Source organism: Scyliorhinus torazame, chromosome 13 (assembly GCF_047496885.1).
Source record: "Scyliorhinus torazame isolate Kashiwa2021f chromosome 13, sScyTor2.1, whole genome shotgun sequence".
Lineage (NCBI taxonomy): Eukaryota > Metazoa > Chordata > Chondrichthyes > Carcharhiniformes > Scyliorhinidae > Scyliorhinus > Scyliorhinus torazame.
The window spans coordinates 41,630,517-41,655,211 of NC_092719.1; the positions used below are offsets into that span (position 1 = coordinate 41,630,517).

At 46.3% G+C, this 24,695-nt stretch overlaps 1 protein-coding gene across 2 annotated transcripts in view; it reads right to left on the reverse strand.

Moving 5' to 3' along the window:
• mov10l1 (Mov10 like RNA helicase 1) overlaps positions 1–24,695 on the reverse strand; it is a 108,966-nt gene that overhangs the window by 80,244 nt on the left and 4,027 nt on the right. For both annotated transcript variants that reach the window (XM_072471440.1, XM_072471441.1), the window contains exons 2-3: positions 14,937–15,043; positions 12,552–12,739 (exon numbers count right to left, since the gene is read on the reverse strand). In XM_072471440.1, coding sequence (XP_072327541.1) covers positions 12,552–12,739; positions 14,937–15,021 — 273 coding nt within the window. In that variant the 5' untranslated portion in view covers positions 15,022–15,043. The remainder of the gene's footprint in view (positions 1–12,551; positions 12,740–14,936; positions 15,044–24,695) is intronic.

Here is a 24,695-nt window from a genome sequence, read left to right on the forward strand (position 1 = left end):
GATGGAGCAGGGAGCGGAGAGAGTGAATGGAGTGTTCAAGGCATTTTATGAAAGATTATATGAAGCTCAGCCCCCGGATGGGAAGGAGAGAATGATGTGCTTTCTGGATCAGCTGGAATTTCCTAAGGTGGAGGAGCAGGAGAGGGCGGGACTGGGAGCACAGATTGAGACGGAGGAAGTAGTGAAAGGGATTGGGAGCATGCAGGCGGGGAAGGCCCCGGGACCAGACGGATTCCCAGTTGAATTCTATAGGAAATATATGGACTTGCTGGCCCCGCTACTGATGAGAACCTTTAATGAGGCGAGGGAAAGGGGGCAGCTGCCCCCGACTATGTCAGAGGCAACGATATCACTCCTCCTAAAGAAGGAAAAAGACCCGCTGCAATGCGGGTCCTATAGGCCTATTTCCCTCCTGAATGTGGACACTAAGATTCTGGCCAAGGTAATGGCAACGAGGATAGAGGACTGTGTCCCGGGGGTGGTTCATGAGGATCAAACTGGGTTTGTGAAGGGGAGACAGCTGAATACAAATATACGGAGGCTGCTAGGGGTAATGATGATGCCCCCACCAGAGGGGGAAGCGGAGATAGTGGTGGCGATGGATGCCGAGAAAGCATTTGATAGAGTGGAGTGGGATTATTTGTGGGAGGTGCTGAGGAGATTTGGCTTTGGAGATGGGTATATCAGATGGGTACAGTTGCTGTATAGGGCCCCGATGGCGAGCGTGGTCACGAATGGACGGGGGTCTGATTATTTTCGGCTCCATAGAGGGAAGAGGCAGGGATGTCCTCTGTCCCCGTTATTGTTTGCACTGGCGATTGAGCCCCTGGCCATAGCATTGAGGGGTTCCAGGAAGTGGAGGGGAGTACTCAGGGGAGGAGAAGAACACCGGGTATCTCTGTATGCGGATGATTTGTTGCTATATGTGGCGAACCCGGCGGAGGGGATGCCAGAGATAATGCGGATACTTGGGGAGTTTCGGGATTTTTCAGGGTATAAATTGAACATGGGGAAAAGTGAGCTGTTTGTGGTGCATCCAGGGGAGCAGAGCAGAGAAATAGAGGATTTACCGTTGAGGAAGGTAACAAGGGACTTTTGGTACTTGGGGATCCAGATAGCCAAGAATTGGGGTACATTACATAGGCTTAATTTAACGCGGTTGGTGGAACAGATGGAGGAGGAGTTTAAGAGATGGGACATGGTGTCCCTGTCACTGGCAGGTAGGGTGCAGGCGGTTAAAATGGTGGTCCTCCCGAGATTCCTTTTTGTGTTTCAGTGCCTCCCGGTGGTGGTCACGAAGGCTTTTTTCAAAAGAATCGAGAAGAGTATTATGAGTTTTGTGTGGGCCGGGAAGACCCCGAGAGTGAGGAGGGGATTTTTGCAGCGTAGTAGGGACAGGGGGGGGGGGCTGGCACTACCGAGCCTAAGTGAGTACTACTGGGCCGCCAATATTTCAATGGTGTGTAAGTGGATGGGAGAAGAGGAGGGAGCGGCGTGGAAGAGATTGGAGAGGGCGTCCTGTAGGGGGACTAGCCTACAAGCTATGGTGACGGCACCGTTGCCGTTCTCACCGAAGAAATACACCACAGGCCCGGTGGTGGTGGCTACATTGAAAATTTGGGTGCAGTGGAGACGGCATAGGGGAAAGACGGGAGCCTCGGTGCGGTCCCCGATAAGAAATAACCATAGGTTTGTTCCGGGGAGAATGGATGGGGGATTTGGAGCATGGCAAAGAGCAGGGGTAGCACAATTGAGAGATCAGTTCGTAGATGGGACGTTTGCGAGTCTGGGAGCGCTGACGGAAAAATATGGGTTGCCCTAAGGGAATGCACTTCGGTATATGCAACTGAGGGCTTTTGCGAGGCAACAGGTGAGGGAATTCCCGCAGCTCCCGACGCAGGAGGTGCAGGATAGAGTGATCTCAGAGACATGGGTGGGGGATGGTAAGGTGTCGGACATATATAGGGAAATGAGGGACGAGGGGGAGATCATGGTAGATGAGCTGAAAGGGAAATGGGAAGAGGAGCTGGGGGAGGAGATTGAGGAGGGGCTGTGGGCTGATGCCCTACGTAGGGTAAACTCATCGTCCTCATGTGCCAGGCTAAGCCTGATACAATTTAAGGTGTTACACAGGGCGCATATGACTGGAGCACGGCTCAGTAAATTTTTGGGGGTAGAGGATAGGTGTGTGAGATGCTCGAGAAGCCCAGCGAATCACACCCACATGTTCTGGTCATGTCCGGCACTACAGGGGTTTTGGGTGGGGGTGGCAAAGGTGCTTTCGAAGGTGGTGGGGGTCCAGGTCGAACCAAGCTGGGGGTTGGTTAAATTTGGGGTTGCAGAAGAGCCGGGAGTGCAGGAGGCGAGAGAGGCTGATGTTTTGGCCTTTGCGTCCCTAGTAGCCCGGCGCAGGATATTGTTAATGTGGAAGGAAGCCAAACCCCCGGGTGTGGCGACCTGGATAAACGACATGGCAGGGTTTATAAAGTTTGAACGGATTAAGTTCGTACTAAGGGGTTCGGCTCAAGGGTTCACCAGGCGGTGGCAACCGTTCGTCGACTACCTCACAGAAAGATAGAGGGAATGGAAAAGAAGACGACAACAGCAGCAACCCGGGGGGGGGAAGGAATCGGACGGACTCTCAGGGATGTTATTGTATATGTATAGGCACTTGTTTTAGGTCATGTATATTGGACTGTTGGATTGTATCTTTGGAGAGTATTTATTTTTGACAAGGCAGTTGCCATTTAGTTTGGTTTTTGTTTCTGTTCATATATTATTTATTTATTTGTTTAAAACTGGCCACTGTTATTTATATTGCTTTATTGTTGTTTAAAAGAAACACTACGTACTGTTATGTTTGGCCAAAAAATCTTGAATAAAATATATATTTTTTAAAAAATCTACCACAAGTTCAAGTAAATAAGACTCCTCAGCCTAATTGATATGATTCTTTCAGAATATCAACCTCTCTCCACCTTTCGCTTTGCAATAATAAACTGGCTGAACAGTTTAATAGCTCACATGAAGGAGTCCTTACAGCCACACTGAAATTTAACAGGACAAATTTGCAATTTCAAAGCACCGGGTCCACGGTCGAAAGTGAAAAATAAAACATACAGATTGGAGATTTAAAATCCGGCTGTCCGAAAACCAAATTTGTCCAGAAAATGGGATTTAAAAAAATATATATTCCATTTGATACTCAAGTTAAATGAAATTCAAACGTTTGGTAGAATACTGGGCCAATTTGGCTAGGCGTTCTTTCTTGTATGTTTACCGGACTAGTCATCAGCTTCACTGCTTACAGTGACGCACCTGAACATCCGCCAACCTAATCCGACCTGAATTAATTTATTCCTTTTTAATAAAAAAGATTATACATTACTTTTTATTTCTTTTTCATACTTTATTCATTAAATTTGGCCGAGGATAGGCTAGCTGATTTTATTGTCCAGAATCTGGCACAGTCTCAGTCCTAAAGGTGTTGGAATTTGGACCTGCACTACTGTTGTGGACGGCTCCTTCCATTGTTGGCACTTGCTCAGGGTATTGTTAAGAACAGAGGGAGGTATTACTTCCACACTTGAACCATGCACAGGACACCCCATCTAACATGTGAAGCCACGTAATGACCTACAGCTTCCAGTCAATTCTCCAATTCTTCCCTCTCTCACCTTGCTGAATCCGCAGTGATAGAGAAAACGTTTTCTAGTGCAAAGATACATGTATATGCTATTGAAATGCAATGAGTCTGCACCTGAAGCAATTAAAAACAGGTTAGGAGGTTGGCTTTTTATAGAACAGTCTATCATCAGAACATCAACAAGCTAGCATTTTTTGGCAAGCAGCAGTGTTCTGACAAAATTGGCAGCGATCATAGATAACAGGAAAGCATGTAAGCGACTTGTTTGGGCAGGACATTTCGTATTTGGCCCGACATAGTAATTCACAGGAGTAAAATCCATAGTATCACAGACATTCTAACATGGTTAAAAATTACTTGGCCCACTGTGCCAATGCATGCTTTACACTGTAGCTATTTCTTCCTCTATGCCTCAATATTTTTCTCCAAGTTTTTATCCAATTCTCTCATTTAGTGTCAGTGTTTCAATATGTATGTGTGTAATGCATTCTATATTGTATTAACGGGAGGGGGAGGGGGGGGGAGGAGAAGAGAGAGAGAGAGAGAGAGAGAGAGAGGGAGGGAGAGAGGGAGAGAGGGAGAGAGGGAGAGAGAGAGAGAAGAGAGAAAGCATCAAACCTCTTTCTCCCCCTTTCATAGCAATAATCTTTCTGCATTTATCCTCTCAAATCTCTTCAAAAAAGGTTGAATTGTTTGATTAGGTTCCACTCGTGTTATTTTTGACAAACGCAAAATAGTGGATGCTGGAAATCTAAAAACTGAAAATGCTGGAAAACTTGTTGATTTCCAAATTTCTTTCTCTGTCAGTCTGGCCTCAATAAAAGTTGAGATGGATTCGCACGTAAAAAGAAGTTATTTATTTAGCTTGCAAGCTTGATTCATTTCATAGAACTATAAGAGACATCCAGTTTCCTATATCCCAGAAAGCGAATGAACAAAGAAACAAAGGGATCTCTGCAAATCAATTCAAATGGTATCAAGTTTCACATACTCGACGCCCGTAGGTCAGCCTATATCCCTCCTGACCTGTTTGATCTATTCTGATTGGCTCACTTCCAATCCCTTTCTCTGGCCCCTATCAATGCAGCATCACTCTCATAGACACACCTCTTCCTGCTTTTTCCATGTGGTCTCAAATCCCTTTCTCCCTAACTGCCAGAATCAAAGTGGCTTATTTCTACATTACATTAACTAGTATCTCTAAAGTAACTATTTTATATCACATTCGTCATTCCCTCCTTTTATCATTCCATGACAACCGAACTATCCAATCCATAGCTACGGTTCCTCATCTAAAAGATCCGTCGCTGCATTTCCAATTCCTGTCTTAGCCCCCCTTCATCTGCCTCACCCTCATGGATTTTAACAGTTAAATTTTTTTTCGGTGATTGGGGCGGTGATCTGATCCAGTGCACCCCGCATTCTACCCATCACACATTTAAGGATGGCCAGGCCCACAAAGATGCAGCCGATAGCTACCACTAGATACATGGCCATATTTATCAACCAGTCCTTCCATCCTCCAAATCCCCAGTTACCCCAAGAGCCAGGATCCTGCATCCCGTCCAAGTGATCCCGTATGCGATCCATAAATTTAGTAATGTTAGCGGTCAAGTCCTGAACTCCCATGATACACTTGCCCTGTACTATGGCGCATACCCCACCCTCACGGGCCAGAAGATAGTCAAGAGCATACCGGTTCTGCATTGCAAACAACCGTAGCTGAGACAACTCCTTGGTTATTGCCCGAGGGCTCCCAAGGTTTACTACCCGGGTTTTCCTCAGTTTGGCCTTTAACTAACTTAAGTGTATCTCCCGGTAACCTACGTTCTAGCTGTACTTCCCTTCTCATACGCCCCGTCCTCTCTCTAGTCCCTTTCTCTTTCTCATAGCCTCTTCCTACACTCTTCTGACAGCCTGATTTTACCTTTATTGTACCACTCTTAACACATCCAAAATCAAATTTACATGTATTCCAAAAACAAGGCAATGTCCATATAATGTTCCCTTCCTATCGCCGGGACCGGTGCAACTGCTTCATGACTCCTGCATTCTCCTTAACTTTGATGACCTTCCATGAGTCGATACCATGTCCTCGTATATGGGGGCAGCGAAGAACATCACCTTTGCATAGGTGATGTATCCTTGTAGATTGGTTGGGGCTACACAGATACATAATATTCCCCTTTTCCATGTCCATCGCCAATAACACGCCAAGCGAAGTGAGGCCAAATATCAGACAGACGATGCGTAGTCACTCCATCATGCTCCACACCTGTAAAATAGCACTGGAGAAGGGAGGCAGGTTAGTATCCGACCTTTTACAGTAGTGGAGATGGGCTCAATTTACAGTGATGTAGGTGGACCCAAGCACTTCGCCCCTCCACTTTAACTGCTGTGGGGGTGGTAAGGAGAACTTGGAAGGGCCCGTCCCATCGCGGCTCCGACCCCTTCCTAGTCCAATTTTTGACCATGACATAACTACCGGGCTGGACTGAAAGTGAGCTAGGTACTGGGGCAATGGCTGGTGAGCCGCGCGGACTTGGCCATGGAGTTCCTTGAGCACTTGCGTAAGGGCTAGAACATAGGCGGTCATTTCTTCAGTCATCTAATGAAACTGAACCAGTCTGGGAACCTGCAGGCTCCAGGGAGTTCTAAGAGGCCTGCCATAAAGAATCTCGGCAGGAGAGAGCCGGGCCGGTCCCGCAGGTGTAACCCGCAGCTGGAAGAGGGCAACGGGGAGCAACTTAAGCCATGTCAGTCCCGTGTCTGCTCTTAAATTTAGCCAATTTAGTTTTGAGGGTCTGATTGTGTCTCTCAACCAACCCGGCCGCCTGCGGTCTGTAAGCACAGTGTAACTGCTGGCGTATGCCCAACTGGGAGCAAAACTCCTTGTTAATTTGTCCAATAAAATGAGGCCCATTATCAGAACTTAACTGAGCTGGTATACCGTACCGGGGAATGATTTCCCTCATCAAGACTTTAACCACAGTAGCAGCTTTATTATCGATAGTCGGATACGCCTCGACCCATCTGCTGAACACATCCACAATGACCAAAACATATTTGTAACATTGACACCTTCCCAACTCAATGTAATCCATTTGGAGCGTCTCAAAGGGACCACTGGGCAACGGGGTTTGCCCCTTCCCACAAGGGATACCTTTTCCGGTGTTATATTGCTGACAAATCAAACACCGATTACTGATACTTTGGGCCAACCCCTGCATTTTAGGGTGCCACCAAGTGTCCAGCAACAAATCACTTGTCCCTCGAGCCCCACAATGAGTTGCAAAGTGTACACATTCAATGACCCATAAAGCCAGCACATCAGACATACAAGTCTGATGTGCAGGCGTGGTCCACAAAGAGGAAACAGAATCATATGTACAACCTAACCGTTTCCACATTTGTTTATCACTCTCAGGAGCGTCCTCCTGTAACCTTATGACGTCTTGGATGGTTGGCATTGACTTGTCAGAAGCAGACATATTTATAGTAGATCGTTTAGTCTGACTTAACATCTTAGGCACCATCACTTGCTGAATTTGCGCGGCTGTCCGCGCTGCACAATCTGCTCGTTCATTACCAACGTCAACTGGGGTTGTACCATTCGTGTGGGCAGCGCATTTAATAACGGAAATCTGCGCGGGCATAAGGAGGGCCTGCAGTAGGTCATTAACTAAACCCCGGTGGGATATTTGACCACACATAATCATGTCAGGTTGTTCTGACGAAATGTCGCTCAAATCGCCCCTTATTGTGGTAGTTTCCTGAATCAAGGCTAAACAGTCGTGGCCAGGTGCGTCTTCATGGACAGGGGGACCACTAAGAAAACAGGCTGGATTGATAGTGGTACAGTATTTAAATGTCAGACGTGGATTGTTCAAAAGGTATATCTCATACCTATTCTGACGAGCTGCGGTAAGATGCTGAGTCTGCAGTTGCCTCAGTAGTGCGATGACCGAGTGGGAGCTATACACCGTAATATCCTGTTGGAGGGTGAGAGCATGTAACGGCTATGCGATGGCATTGATTGAACGTAAATCCTGTACTAATCGGTACTGGTCTGGTTTGGCTGGTTTAGGCACAGCAAGTATGGGGGTGTTACATTCTGATTGGCAAGGGACCAAAATACCCTGTTTCAACAGCTCTTGAATTAATTTATCTATTGATGGAGCAGCTTGAGATTTCAGGGGGTATTGTCGAATGGAAGGTAGCTTTACATGATCCTTAATCATCACCTTAATAGGTGTAACATTTGTCTTTCCCACTTGTGATGGGTATTCCGCCCAGACCTGTGGATTGACATATTCCAACACATCATGTCCCCTGTGATGCTGCAGTCGAGTGTTAATCGTTTCAGGGACCTCAAAATATTTTATGGTAGTGCCGTCCGGCATGGCTTGAAGTGCGTAGTCTGTTGGATCCGAATGATCCACTGGCCTCCTGACCATTCACCCCATATCCCTGGCATGGTACTGGTCATGGACCTGACGTGTAATATGAGGGCTTACCGAAGCTGACTGTGGCCATAAATGTGGTGATATTGTAACAAAATCGGCTGTACCTTCTTTTCCCGTGACTGTGTCTGTAACCTTGACTGGCCATTCGGTCTCAAGTAATGGCCGGTATTTGTCCTCCAACTCCCTGTTTCGTCCAGTTCTGTCATAGGCCAGGGTAACGTGATGCAGTGACTGTTCAACGTCTAACGTCCACCACTGGGGGGTGATAGAAATATAGCACTGTTGTCTCATCCTCCTCTTCGCTGATCCACCCACCCAAAGTCACTATATTGGAGCTCCTGCTGGTAAACTACCATTTCTGCCGCTTGTTGGGGTCGCAGATCATCCTTTTTCATTACATACTCAGTCTTAACCTTTGTAACTGAGCCTCCTTCTTGGCCTACACCCTCCTTCCAGTAAAATCTGACTGCCCTTGCCATCTGGGAAGGGTCGTTCTCTGTCCAATTCATGTTATTACATTTCACAGCAGTAACCACAGAAGGTGGTAGGCAATGTATTAACATAGCACAGTATTGAGGGGAATTCTGACCATTTTGATACAGCAAATCGCCTGACTGCCCCTGGTAGATTTCATTAAAACGCTCCAGAAATTCCTCTGGCTCTTCAATCTTCCTAGGTTTTAGGTCTAAGATAACAGAAAGATTTATGGGCCTTTGAAATGTGCTATTCAACGCATTCAAGATCTGTGTCCTTCTTTTCTCTATTTGCTCTCTCTTTTTTTTTAAAACTTAAAAATGTTTGAAAATTCAAATTGAATTACTGCAACTTGCAAGCTTAGCTCTGATCTCAACTCAGAACTAAATTTACAATTTGCTTAACACAAACTTGTATAACATTTACAACTTAATTATTTCTTTATCTTAACAATTTTTCTTTTAACAAGTTTTTTTTTCTTTTACATACACATAAGTATTAGCAAAATCAACTATCATCTCCAGATTGACACTTTTTAAAATGGTGTCCATGATCTTCTTTAAGTTTCTATTAATCTCCAGATAAAATGAGATAAACCTTATTTCAAGTAAGTAAAACTTAAGATTCTGGCAATTTCAATCAATTGCTTTTGAAAATAATAACTTTTATCAAAGAGGTGGAGAAACCCACTGGTTTCCTTTAATTAATTCAAAACGTAACTTTGCTGGTGTTCACTGACTCAAAGGAAAGGTATCCGATTACACTACGGCTGCTGCTGTTATCTCAAAGCCTGAGTGAGAAGCACTGTCTGTTTTCAACTTCGCCTGCTGCTGTTAACCCTTTGAGAGACTTCTGCTTCAACCAATATGCAGCATTCCTCACAATCTCAACTAGACCTCGGAACTGCGTTTTCCGCCAATACAGTCCAAGGAAACAATTTTAGCTTAATCAACTATATATTTAAAACACTCACACATAGAGTTGAACCATCTTCAGATTTAAAAACAGTTATACTGGACTGAACCTTCATTAATGAAGTCACATCAGCCCCTGAACCCATATAATAGACTGAACCTTCATTAATGAAGTCACATCAGCCTCTGAACCCATATAATAGACTGAACCTTCATTAATGAAGTCACATCAGCCTCTGAACCCTTATACTTGGAATTGAATCATCATTTGAGATGTCCCATCAACCCAAAACCCTAACCCAAGCCGAAACAACAATATGAAATCCCATCAATTAAATTGCTAATCCCCAGACTGACCTGTGATTTCGTCGAGGCGGTCTTTCTGTGCCAACCGCGAGTGACCAGACTAATCAGACGATAAGAAGAGGGGAACAATCAATGCGCGGTCGTTTTCCAGTTCTACATTGAGGGCCCTTTGTTCCCCATCCTCCTGTTCATAAATCAGTCTAATTCTGATTTCGCAGTTGGATCAGGATCGCCCTGAGAAATCCCGGTTTTCGGCACCAAATGTTGATTTCCAAATTTCTTTCTCTGTCAGTCTGGCCTCAATAAAAGTCGAGATGGATTCGCACGTAAAAAGAAGTTATTTATTTAGCTTGCAAGCTTGATTCATTTCATAGAAATAGAAGAGACATCCAGTTTCCTATATCCCAGAAAGCGAATGAACAAAGAAACAAAGGGATCTCTGCAAATCAATTCAAATGGTATCAAGTTTCACATACTCGACGCCCATAGGTCAGCCTATATCCCTCCTGACCTGTTTGATCTATTCTGATTGGCTCACTTCCAATCCCTTTCTCTGGCCCCTATCAATGCAGCATCACTCTCATAGACACACCTCTTCCTGCTTTTTCCATGCGGTCTCAAATCCCTTTCTCCCTAACTGCCAGAATCAAAGTGGCTTATTTCTACATTACATTAACTAGTATCTCTAAAGTAACTATTTTATATCACATTCGTCAAACTCAGCAGGTCTGGCAGCATCTGTGGAGGGAGAAAGAGTTAACGTCGAGTCCAATATGACTCTTTTTTGGTACTGAAGAGAGGTTGTGCCGTCAAAAAAGTCAGAATGGTTAGGTAGAACAAAAAGGTTAGGTCACGGACAGGTTAGAAGGTGGGAGAGATTGGACTCGAAACTTAAACTCTGTTCCACTCTCCACAGATTTTGTCAGATTGGCTGAGTGTTTCCAGCACCCTCTGGTTTAATTAGTGTTAGTTTTCTCTGCTTCATTGAACATCTAGGCCTTTGTCCCCAAAGCTTTTCATCCCTGGTATTATCTTTCTCATTAGCACTGATACCTCGACAATGGAGTGCCCTAATCTCCAGATCGCAATCCAACTTTGTGCTAACCTTTTTCACACAGGCTGAAAATAAACAGAAGAGTCTGCATATGCATATTATCAGTATTCGCTGGGGGACCTTTAGCAGTAGCAATGACACAAGAGCTATCTGCATTCATTCAAGCAGGTGGATGTAATGGAAAATTAATCTGGTTGAAAAATTCAACAGCAGTTCTAATAATTATGTAATCCCTTAACATACATTATTCTGGGTAAACATTCTTGACAATCGCTATTCTAAGCATTAACTTGTACATTATATACAACAACTTAATAATAATAATCTTTATTAGTGTCACAAGTAGGCTTACATTAACACTGCAATGAATTTACTGTGAAAAGCCCCCCTAGTTGCCACACGCCGGCGCCTGTTTGAGTACACAGAGGGAGTATTCAGAATGTACAAATTACCTGGCAGCACGTCTTTCAGGTTTTATAGAGCATGTTTAACCATGGAAAAAATTGTCTCAAGGCTCTTCATAGACACAATCAAGGATAGATAATGGAGTGGATGTCAATGGTGATAGTACGATGGTGGGAAGAGATGCCAGTGAACGATGCTCCGGCTAGCCTTGTTTACACGAGACTGGAATGAAGAAAGGGCAGTTCTAAATTGAAGGAGGAATGGTTGATCGACCGTGTTAAAGGTTGCAGAGAAGTTGAAGAGAGTGAGTGGTGATAACACACCATGGTCCTACTCAGGGAATGTTGACTGCAACTTTGGTTAAATCGGTTTTGGTACTGTGACACATGGCCACAGATTTGGGAGATGGCAGCACCTTCAAGGACTTGGGGGATGGGGTAGCAGTTTGCAGCACAGACAAAGTGTTGAAGGTGGGGCATTTTGAGGAGAGGGATAGCAACGGTGGTCTTGAAAGCAATGCATAATGGCTTCACTCCAGCATATAAAGTCAGGAGTAGGTAATGTGCAAGAAACCAACACCAGCAAATAGAAGAGCACGATGTTTAAACAGATACTTGAAAAATCATAACTTGCTTATTCTCTTCAGAGTGGGAATGAAGAGTATGTATTTCCAGCACTTTGTTTCTATTTCCTATTTCCAGCATTAATTTAAGGAAACAGGTGAACTTTCTGTATGAAAGCAAACTTTGGGGATTCTGTAATCTCCAAGCCGAAACATACTTGCAAAGATAACATTCATCTCCATTTTACAATTTTTTGCAATTCAAGTACGATCATAGAATCCCCACAGTGCAGAAGGCTACTCAGTCTGTGGAGTCTGCACCAACCTGTCGAATGAGAACCCCACCCATACCCATGCCCACTTCTCCCCCATACCCATGCCCACTTCCCCCCCATATCCCCGTACATCCTTGGACATTAAGGGGCAATTTAGCATCCGCGTAACCCAATCCATCAAACCTGCACATCTTTGGACTGTGGAAGGAAAATGGAGCACCCGGAGGAAACCGACGCAGGCAGGGGGTGAATGTGCAAACTCAACACAGTGGCTCAAGGCTAGAATTGACCCCGGGTCCCTGGCACTGTGAGGCACAGTGCTAACCGCTGTGCCACCGTGCTGTCCCTCCAGTGTGAACTAATGCACTTTAAACTCTTACATTTCGAATAATTGTTGAATTCATTCTTTGATTACAAGAGAATAAGTGACCATTTGTATCACATCCTACCTTGACTGCTTTCCAACCTCCCGATGTCTCATTCTTTTGGGCTACAATGTTCACCTTTTGGCCAACTTGCAAAGGCATGCCTCCCAGCACATCATTAGAAGTGAAGTAGATGGAGTCATCAACTAAACCATATTTACCGCAAAACCTGGTCACAATACCTCCAAGTACACTTTTATAATCTGGACAATCTAAAAAAAAAAAAATGTTTAATTGTTCATACTGTCGGTACCAGTCAACCATGTGGACACATTAATATCAATAACAATCAGTAAATCTGCCTTTTTATAATTAAAGCTAATTGAATTCATGAATTCATGTTTGAAATCCTGATCCCGCCGAATAGTTTATTGGGGTGGGAGAGAGGGGGAGAAAATATGAGAATGAACCAGATGTAAACTCTCAAAGCTAAAATAGAGATGGAAGGTAATTAGTCTGGGAGGGGGCAGTTGTAAAGAAATTAGGTCAGGTAAGGGAGAAATCAAAAGTGAAAAAAATGTTAGGAAATACAGAAGCAGGAGCTGTTTTTAAGATCTCAGCCAACAGCAGGAATGGCTGTTTCCCTCTCAGGAGGCATGTGTACGTGAAGGAAGCCTGATTTGAAAAGCAAGTTGCTGGTTTACCTCAGAAGCAACCCCAAGAGATGTAAAAGCCCTGTGTGGTAACAATTACTGGATTTTTATACATCTTAAATTTATAAAGTGAAGGTAGTTAAGATAGTTTGGAATAGTGATACTGTGTAAAACCAATTTGGGCAGGTTTCTCCGTTTCGGAGACTAAGTGTTGACGGCGATGCAGAATTCATGAACTTTCATGACAACAAAACTGGTGCCGAACCTGGATCGATTCAGCAACCGTGGTGGGGCTCGCACCAGCGCCATGTGGAACACAATCAATTCCAATGAAAAACGATGCGGGACTTGCCGGGTCTGTGACCGACACTCGGGAGGCTGACAAGCTGCAGCCGCACATACACATTACAATCCCCACACACTCATCCCAGCCAACAAGATGGCACAGGTTGTGCTGGACCACGTCCATACAGCTGATGGGTCGGCTGAGGCCAGAGGGCACCTTGGGGGGGGGGGGGGGGGGGGGGGGCTTGGGGGTGTATCTCCACGACCTGTAGCCCTAAGTTCACAGTGGGCGGTAAGCAGCGTGTGCAGCTGTATGGCTGCCTTGCCGGCTGCAGCAATGGTATTCTCTGCCTGTCCACCCCGATGACACAGCCCAACTCCTAGCCATCCCCCCAGTGGCACAACTGTCAGCAAACTATGGCGACGTTGGACACTTTCTGAACCCCCTCCCCTCCCACAGCAGCCATGACATCAGTTTCACGATTTTTAAAAGCATAAGTGAACCACGCTGTCGGCAACTCGGCCCATCGGAGGCGGAGCATCACGGAGGCCCCGGAAAATACCAGATTGGGCCTGCTAATGATATGCAAACTGTGTTTACTGGACGCGCATTCCAGACAGCATTGACGCCGCTGTTGAGGTGACGGGGAACTTCAATTTGGCGTCAAATTGGCGCCTGCCGCAATTTAAATATCGGAACCTATTCTCTGCCCAAGCACGTTTTGCAATTTCGACATCAGCCAATGGAGAATCCCGCCCATTGTCTTAGTTAAGTGTACTTTCAGTTACTTTATTTTTCTTCCCTCTATTCCATAATAAACATTTCCTTTCTTAAATCATCACAAGTGGTCGAGGACATCAATTTTGGATCGGAGGGCAGCACAGTGGTGCAGTGGGTTAGCCCTGCTGCATCACGCCGCCGAGGTCCCAGGTTCGATCCTGACTCTGGGTCACTGTCCGTGTGGAGTTTGCACATTCGCCCAGTGTTTGCGTGGGTTTCTCCCCCACAACCCAAAGATGTGCCGGATAGGTGGATTGGCCAGGCTAAATTGCCCCTTAATTGGGGAAAAAAAAATTAATTGGGTACTCTAAATTTATTTTTAAAAAGTTTTGGATCTCAAACTTTTCCCCCGTACCATACAAAATGCAAACAGTCAAGGGGAGTTGTTTCAAGTTTCCCTTCCGAAAATTGAACATCTCAGCACTTACCATTGGCGTGCACTTAACAACGGCAGAAATTATATGTGTAATCACTGCCACTTTAGTTCACCGTACATTATCTACGGAGCACAAACTGATAGAACCTCCATAAGCAGAATCATTAAAGTGAAGTGTGCTTCACACTTGCTATTGACAGTAGTATGTCATGAATGCAGAGCATCCTTGTTGAGCTTGAGAGAGAGAATATAATGGAGTTGATGCAACCATATTTCAATAATGGCAAAACGTGATTCATAGTATGTGATAATGTTATTCCTTAAAAGTAAAGACAATTTTCCACTTTACCACTATATTGCGTAAAATTCAGTACCTGCAGTTTCACATTGATCCTGATCCAAATCATCGTCCGCTTTCCTCCAGAAGAAGGCAGCAGCTTTCAGTAAGAGGGAGAGCATTGCTGGTATGTTTTCAATACATCTAAATTGAAGAGAACATTTTAATACTGACACAATATAGCCTGCCCAGCTGAGCTTACATGGAATATATAAATGCTTGACTTTCCTTTAAACTGTACAAATGTCTGCATGTGAAGGCAATTTACAACTGTACAAACAGAATGCTTCAGAGTCACATAGTTGCTGACAAGGTCCTTGCCAGTTGGTTGATGGCAGGAATATTAATTAAGCCATATCACTCACTTTTGTCACAGCACCATTGTGTTACCACGCTCTGCTGGTTGAAAGTTTGTTCCCATGTGGGTACAGCCATTTTGTACTGACTATTGTACAGTTCGATTTTGTGGTTGTGCTAAAGCTCGATGATTTCACCTAAACACCATTGATATTGTGATCCAATTTATGTGCCAATCTAAAGGCATACATGTTGCTGGCATTGTGGCAGTGTTGGAACAATGTTCCACCTCTCAAAGGAAACAGGTGAATTTACTGGGGCAGATACACATGGATATTGGCCTCTACTTAGCCCACTGTACAGAAACAATAGCAGCCCCAAATTGTGTACCGAAGCTTTCAACAGTCAATTCATTTGATCACTGGCATCAGAACCTAATCTACAATTTGATACCTGATCCTAACATTTCCCTCTCCTTTGTTGACAGTTTCAGCTGGGAGAAGAGAACTAAGACGAACCTTCTATGTGGGTTCAGAGACACAGAAGATAATGGGATGTCTCCAGAGCTCTTGACTCAACAAAAGGCACACTTACTGGGCCTGATACTAGGGAAGATAGCAAATTACTCCCCTATTATATCACACGGCTCTACAGTTAAAGCATGAATGTCACTTGCTTTGACATAGATCACTCGCGTGCATTATGATTCCCAGGCCAGGGAAGCCCACCCCTTAAATCTGACTAATTTCAGAATGCAGTCAAGATGAAAGGCATGAGCATCTGTATTTGTAGCTGAAATGGAGGCTCAGTTATCATGGTCTACTATCTCTTGAGGATGAAGTGATGTCACTGGAGAACACAGTGTTTGAGTTGTAGCCAACATATTCATCCTAGCCTAGCACCTCTAGTGAAGTGGAGATATGGCTCACAGATGAAGACACATACCCTTGTGCTTCCTCCATCTCATGCAGAGTGAGATGAGCTTATAGTACTTTGCACTCCCTCAAGGAGAATGACAATTTGGTGAGGGCATTTCATTGGGATGACCGCTTAATGGATGAACTTGCAGATTTCATTACATTTGCAGTTGAACTATTCTATCAATCCAAGGGCACCAGTGTTTGGCCTCCACCACATATTTGCACTAGTTCTACTGAAACAATTTATATTGCAAACCTCTCCCGTGAACTGCATGTCCTATCTTGGAATGGCCGTTTTGCTTGGATCTGGTCTTCGTCCCAGACATCCAAGTTGTTTGGCCTTCTCTGGTTGATATGGCACAGCCACTTACCAAGCAATGCAAAAGTAGGTATCATCACCCGTTCTTGTGGATCAGGATCATATCTTGCCTGCCTCAGCACACTTTTCCAGTGCCATACACTCCTTCAGGAGTATGATGACCTCTTCAATACAGCATTCTTGAGGTTACAAAGGCAAACCTGTAACCATCAACGCTAATGTAAACATGGGACGAGTACAATCTCCACAACACCAAGTTTCACCTTCCCCAGTATGCCAGAGATAAACTTGTTGAGCTGTAAATAAATATTTGGTGACCTTGAAATATGGTGTCCAGGAGGCAAGTTACTCGCTGCAGAATTCCATTTATAGTATTTATATGCATAGTCTAGTTCAGTTTCTGGTCAATGGCAACCCCCAGGATGCCGAGATGATCTGGGATGGATTTGGTTCCAGGGCACCTTGCAAGCTAGACAACACTGCATGACCACTGTCTCTACCAGAGATAGTTTCTGACAGGTGACATTTCATTGCCGCTTACAAGATGCTTTTGAGAGTCCGCTCTCAGTGCCTCATACACCATCCCCTTGGACGCTGTAACTGCCAGACATCAGTCCAATCAAAGGACCAGGTTATCTTCGCACGCACTTCGAAATGACACAATCCATCCTTCGAACTATTATAATTCTACATAAGCATGGCATCACATCCACCATGTGACTCAGACCAAGAGACTCAAACTTGCTCGTTTTTTCAGTGTCAAACTGTGCAGACAGCAATTCACTTGATTGCCTTATGAACTTGAAGCTGTGTCCATCACAGCTTCAACCAAGCATTTCAGCCCATATATTGTTCTATCCAAGCACCATCCTGGTGTCCTCACAGAAAGAAAACCTTCTATGTAGACCTCTTAGAAACTGGCCTTTCCACAGCAAGTCAACTGATGTGTGAATAGCTCACCAGATTTTGCAAGCAGCAATGTCCACGTGTCTGTTCCTCAGACACGATACGAGACCTCCGATTCCACTGTTTACATGATGTGGTGTCAGGTCAACAATCCAATCCAAATGCCACCCCGTTCATCACATACATGCCTACCTGTTGGAAGGCACCCATCCATCAATGAAGCTTACCAACAAGTTAAATGCCACCCCTAGGTTATCATACGTGATGATTTGCTCGTCATTTGGTGCAATGAGCCCCTTGCCACAGAGAATGCATCATCAATCCGTGTCATGTTCTGGAAGGCCTCCTCACTGCTCTCCACCCACTTGTTGGTCACCCATGATCTCAAAATCGGTCATCCCCCGATTTGAACAGGTGCCATACTACACTACTGTCCAGACCATCACACATACGGTCATTCCCCAGTTTTTGAGTAACCTTCAAAAGATGGTGCCGGTATTACAAGGCAGGAGTGATAACTCATTTTAGTTAGACAGCTGCTTGCATCATGGCCAATGAACACCATGATACCTTCATGGATACGCTCTACATTCTGCATTGAGGTGTGTCCACTAGATGGTCCCCAGATTGTCACAGACTGATTCTGTCCCTGGGTTTTCCATCCTGTTAGGAGGCTTTAGAAATACAACATTTTGATTGAGCTCAGGAGATTAAGAACCCCAACAAGAACCCGGTAGTAGAGCCGGACGTGAGCTTGTACAACACAAGAGGCCCTATCACAGTTTTGACCCTGTCTATCACGAGCAAGACTCCACTCCCGCCTTTGTTCTAAGGACGCAGAGAGACCAATTCACCAATGTGCAGATTCCTTTGTTCTTGACAGGGCTGAGACTCAGCATCTGGGCAGCACAAGTGGATAGCACTGTGGCTTCACAGCGCCAGGGTCCCAGGTTCGATTCCCCACTGGGTCACTGTCTGTGCGGGTCTGCACGTTCTCCCCGTGCCTGCGTGGGTTTCCTCCGGGTGCTCCGGTTTCCTCCCACAGTCCAAAGACGTGCAGGTTAGGTGGATTGGCCATGCTAAATTGCCCTTAGTGACCAAAAAGGTTAGGAGGGGTTATTGGGTTACTGGGATAGGGTTGAAGTGAGGGCTTAAGTGGGTCGGTGCAGACTCGATGGGCCGAATGGCCTCCTTCTGCACTGTATGTTCTATATTATCTGCTCCACCAAGTCAATCAATTGTACAGGACCCCCTCGAGGAGTGTAGCCACTCACGTCAGTGGATGGTGGTAATCTGATGTACCTTCATGCCAATCAAGTCACAGGTGTGCCAATGCTACTTGGTTACCCCTGTTGATGACAGCTGGTTCAATATTCACATCTTAATCATTTCTCAGTGACTTCGCACAGCATATTGAGTCAAGAAATCTGAATTCTACAAGATTCCTTCCTTCCGTGCTGGCTCTGCGATCTGCTCCACTTCCAGCTGTGCTTCTACCAGCCATAGCTAATGCCCCCAACCCATTTGACCTCCGCCTGCAAGTTCCAACACCAACTGAGCAGTCTACGTCTTCCACACCTCTCATGCTGTCAATTATGGAGTCAACCATACAAACTCCACCCCCTACAGCGGGTCCTCTGGTCCTGTCCCAATCATGGACCTCAGATCCTCGAACAGCCCCTGATGTAGAGATGCAGATACCTGATCCACAGCCATAGTCTTTTATCGCCCAGTCCAGTCTTACAGCCCCCTGCCCAGGCCCCTAACCTTTGCATACCGCTTTGAAAGGCTCAACTCATCAGAAGCATTTCCTGAAACAAACAGCAGATTTTATACTTCAAGTTAACTCCAATGGCTGGAAAGTAGTCCACCCATGAAGTTTGTTTGTATGCCCGAATGCACAACATTTGTTGCGATCCCTATGTGTCCATTTGGAATGTCTCTCACAAACACATTTATATTGCTTATTTTTGTGATACTGCATTCTTTTAAAAAAATAATATTTTTTCAGGCATTTGCATAAACAAACAAAACAAAGAACAGAAGCAAAATTGTACAACACAAATAACCAGCACCATCACACCCCCTTCCCCTCCTCCCATCCTGCCTTCCCCATTTTAACCCCCTTATCACCCCTCTCCCGCTCTGCTGACACCTCACTGAACGGCTTCCACCTCCTGGCGAACCCAACGACCGTTACCCCCTCAAGAAAAACTTGATCCTTTCCAACCACAGGAATTCCGCCAGGTCACTCACCCACACCCCTGCTTTCAGCGGCTCAGAGTCCCTCCATCCAAGCAAAATCTATTTCCAGGCTCTCGGGGAGGCAAAGGCCAAGACATCGGCCTCTCTCGCCTCCTGGACTCGGATCTTCCGATACCCCAAATATCACAACCCCTGGGTTTGCGCCACCTTCGCCCCCAACACCTCGGACATTACGTCCGCAAACCCCTGCCAGAACCTTCAGTTTCGGACACGCCCAAAACATGTGGAAATGGCTTGCAGGCCTTCCCGCCCACACCTGTCCTCTACTCCCTCAAAAGAACTTACTCATCCTAGTCACCGTCATATGCACCCTGTGGACCACCTTCCCGCCCCCCCCCCCCCCCCCAGCTCCTCCGCCCACTTCCATTTAACATCTCATATCGCGGCTCCCTCCCAGTCTTTGTAAACCGGTGCCTTGTAATATGCACTGGACCAGTCCACCAACCCCTGCCCAAATCCAAACCGTCCCAATACCTCCCAGATATTCTCACTCCACCCGGTCAAAAGCCTTTTCCGCATCCATTACGACTGCTACTTCCACTTCCTGACCCTCCGGGGCATCATAATCACATTAAGCAACCTCCTCACATTTGCTGACAACTGCCTCCCCTTCACAAACTCCGTTTGGTCCTCACCTACCACCCCTGGGACACAGTCCTCAATCCGTGATGCCAGCACCTTCGCCAACAACTTAGGATCCACATTCAGCAACAGTATCGGACGGTAGGACCCACACTGCTCCGGTATCAGGGAGGTGGATGCCTGTGATAGTGTAGTGGGGAGCTCTCCCCTCTCCCTCGCCTCGTTATATGCCCTCGCCAGCAGCGGCCTCAGATCCCCCACAAACCTTTTATAAAACTCCACTGGGAACCCACCCGGGCCCGGGGCCTTCCCTGCGGCATCGCCCCCTTATTCTCCATCACGTCTCTCAACCCAATGGGGGCCCCCCAACCCCTGCACCATCTCCTCGTCCACCTTGGGAAACTCCAACCCATCCATTCCCTCCCTCCCGGCCGGGGTCTCCAACTCATATAATCTCGTATAAAACTCTTCAAACAGCCCATTCACCCCCAAGGGTCCAGCAACCCCCTTCCTGTCCCGTCCTTCACTCTGCCAATCTCCCTCGCTGTCTCTGGTTTCTAACGTTGGTGGGCCAGCACCCTGTGCGCCTTCTCCCCATACTCGTATATTACCCCCCCTGGCCCTCCACAACTGCCCTACCGCCTTCCCCATGGACACCAATCCAAACTCCATCTGGAGCCCCTCCCTCAACAACCCTGCCTCCAGGGCATCCGAATACCTCCTGTCCACCCTCAGAATCTCTTCCACCAGCCAGTAGGTTCCGCCTTTTCCCTGTGTGCAGAATCAAAACAAACTCCCCCCGAGCCACCGCCTTGAGCTTCTCCAAAAGCGTGGTGGCCGTGACCTCCCCAGTGTCATTGAGTTCCACATACCCCCGGATGGCAGCCCTCATCAGCTCGCACACCACCTCATCCACCCTCAACCCCACATCCAGTCTCCACGGCGGGCGATGCCGCACCCCCCCGTCCACTCGCAAATCCACCCAGTGCAGCGTGTGGGCCCAAGCCACCATCGCCAAATACTCCGAGTCGACCATCCCTGCCAGCAATGCCTCATCCACCACAAAAAAAGGCCATCCTGGAGTACAGCCAGTGCACGTGGGAAAAGTATGAAAATTCCTTTGCCCTTGGCCTCCCAAACCCCCCCCCCCCCCCACTCTCTCTCACCCCCCCCCCCCCATATGCTCCATTAACCCCTTCAGCTCCTTCGCCACCGCCAACACCTTCCTGACCTCGTGCTTCACTGGTGCAAACTTAGCTTAATGACGGTGTTAAAATCCCCCCCCCCCCAAATGATCAACTGATGCAAGTCCAGGTCAGGAATCTTTCTCAGCACCCGCCTCAAACTCCGTATAAACGATTACCAAAACCACCAGCATCCCCTCCAGCTTCCCACTAACCATCACAAACATCTCTTCCCGCCCCGCCCCCCCCCCCCCCCCCCCCCCCGAATCAGCCACTATGATCCCCACCTCGAATGCCACTTGTTTGTTTACCAGCACCGCCACCCCCTTCGTCTTCAGGTCCAGTCCCGATTGGAACACCTGCCCTACCCACCCTTTCCTCAATCTTGTCTGATCCCCTATCGTTAAATGCGTCTCTTGCAGAAAAGTTATGTCCACCTTGAGGCTCCTCAGGTGCGCAAACACACATGACCGGTTGACCGGCCCATTCAGCCCCCTCTCATTTCACGTGACCAATCTGGTTATAGAACCCCCCCCCCCGCCGATTATCCCTTTTTGGGCCTGCCCCCGGCCTGTGTCACGCAACCCTCCAGGCCCACTTCTTTTCCAACTGCCCGAAACCAAACAACAACCCCACCCCCCTCCCTACACCAACCACCCCCACTGCTCTCCCATTAACTAGCCCGCCCAGCTAGCATGGCAGTCCGTTTCCAAGGCCTCCGAACCTCCCACCCCCACTGACTCCCCTCCCCCCCCCTTCCTCAGCCACACTCCCTCAGGAAACAAAAGGAACAGAAAAAGGTGCACTCACCCTCAACACTCCCACGCACAACAAAACATCTCAACGGAGAAAAAAAGTCTCCAACAACTACCAAAAGGAAACACTTCCTCACATCTCCTCCAAAGTTTAATGTCCTCCTTCTCTTGCCAGGCCATTGTCTCTTAAAAATTCCATTGCCGCCTCTGACATACCAAAATAGTATTCTCCATTCTGGAAAATCACCCAGAGGCAGGCAGGGTACAGCACTCCAAACTTCACCCCCTTCTTGGACGAGGGCACCCTTGACCCGGTTAAACCCTCCTCTGCACCCAGGTCCTGGTACACCCACAGCTCGTTCCCCTCCCAGGTGCACTTCCTCGACCGCCTCAGAATCTTCTCTTTGTCCAAGAAGTGGTGTAACCGCACCACCATCGCACTTGGCAGCTCCCCCGCCTGCGGCCTCATCAGCGCCCTGTTCGTTCGATCGACCTCCAGGGGCTGGTCAAAGGCCCCCCCAGCACCGGCCCCCCCAATCAGCTTTTCCAACATCTTGGCCACATACGTGCCGACCTCCACTCCTTCAATGCCTCTGGGCATCCCCGCAATCCGCAGGTTTCGCTTTCTGGAACGGTTCTCCAGATCCTCCACCTTCTCCTTCAACCTCTTTTGGGTCTCCCGCATTACCCCCAGAGGGCGGTGTGTCATTGCTGCAGAAGGCTGTGGAGGCCAAATCACTGAGCATCTTGAGGACAGAGATAGATAGGTTCTTGATTAATAAGGGGATCAGGGGTTACAGGGAGAAGGCAGGAGAATGGGGGATGAGAAACATACTCGCCATGATCGAATGGCAGAGCACTCAATGGGCCGAATGGCCTAATTCTGCACCTATATCTTATGATCTAATCTGAATTACAGGGACGAGAACAAGGTGATGCCATTACATGTTATCATGCTGGAAGCCATGTGGGTGCAGCCATTTCACATATTGCTTAGTTGTACAGTTTGATTTTGTGATGAGCATTAAAACTCAATGTTTTCACCCCAGTGCTGTTGATACTGTGATCCTGAAGGTAGAGACATTCTACTGGCACAGTACAAATAGAATTGGGATTTAGAGTAGGTTAACTCAGCAGGTTAATCACTGCAAGCAGCTTATAATGTAGTTGATGCACGATCAATGACCACGAAAGCGAGGTTGTAGTCCAACTGAAGGCTTTAATAAGCTAGATGTTTCCCCCAGCAGCTCAGGTACAGAAAGAAGGCTGCTGAGGCAGCACAGGCTCTTATACCCCGCCTTGAAGGGTGGAGCTACCATATAGCTTGACCAATAGGAAACATACAATATCTACCAATGGTGTTCCAGCATTACCAGGTACCGTAATACCTCTACACAGACGACCACAGTAGTCATACTACAACTTCCCACAATGCTGCAGTGTAGGTTAAAGCTGAAACAGTTTAATTTGGAATTTTATATCAGGTGGGAAAACAATCTGGAGGTAGTAGTCTAATGCTATTTCAACTTCACAGCTAACTTGTAGTATTTTTTAGTTTAAAACAAATTAAGGCAGCCAATGCAGTTAAATAGCTTTAAGTTCAACTTGGCTCTTAGAAATTCTGCTGCCAGTCAAATACAAGTGAACAGAGCTTAGCTTTGCACAAAGGGTGCAAACCAGCGACCTCTATCATATAAAACAAGGATGCCCAAACTTCAGTGTCTGGAGATATACTTTTCCAATTTACACGATTTACCAGCATGGTTTTCCTACCCTCCCCCATCGGGACAGTCAAACATGTTGCACCATATCGGCCTTACACTGCCCCACTATGGATAAAAAGGAAATTGCACCAAGAACACTCATGCACTCAATTACGTAAAGATTTCCTCCCCTAAAAGCCGGTGGATTTTTACAACAATCGGCTACTTTTGCGGTGCTAGAATTTTCACCTGGTTTAATTCATTGAATTTAAATTCTCCAGCTGCATGATGGGAATTAAACCCTTGCCCTCCAGATCATTAATCCAGGCTTCTGGATTACAAATCCGGTGACATATGTTTCTGTGCCCTAAGGAACAACGGGTTCATTGTTGCCTAATATTCAGTTGGCACTATGGGTCCGGGATATCATTTATTTTTCACATGAACGTTAATAAATGAGTACAGCTTGTACTGTAGATCCTTATCCACTAGTAATTGTGTTGAACCCCAAGGATAAAATCTTACAACAATCAGTAAAGGCTACTTGTCTTGCTCAATACTTTTGCAGTCAACATGGGTAGGTAGGAGTTACATTTCATCAGTTTAAAGTTGCAAGGTTTATGTTCAGCCTGCTGCCAAACCAGTTAACAGGTGGAAATATTCCAAAAATGTGCTAACTGCATTCTGCTTTCAAGCATCTTATGCAGGATGTTTGCAGCTGCCTTCACCAAAACACAATATTATGTATATAACTTTGTTTTCCTAACATGATACAATAGAAACAAAGGTAGTTTTAAGGGATTTATATTTGTCATATTAAACATTAGAAATAAAGTATAGTTTTAAGTGGGTTTAATTTAATATT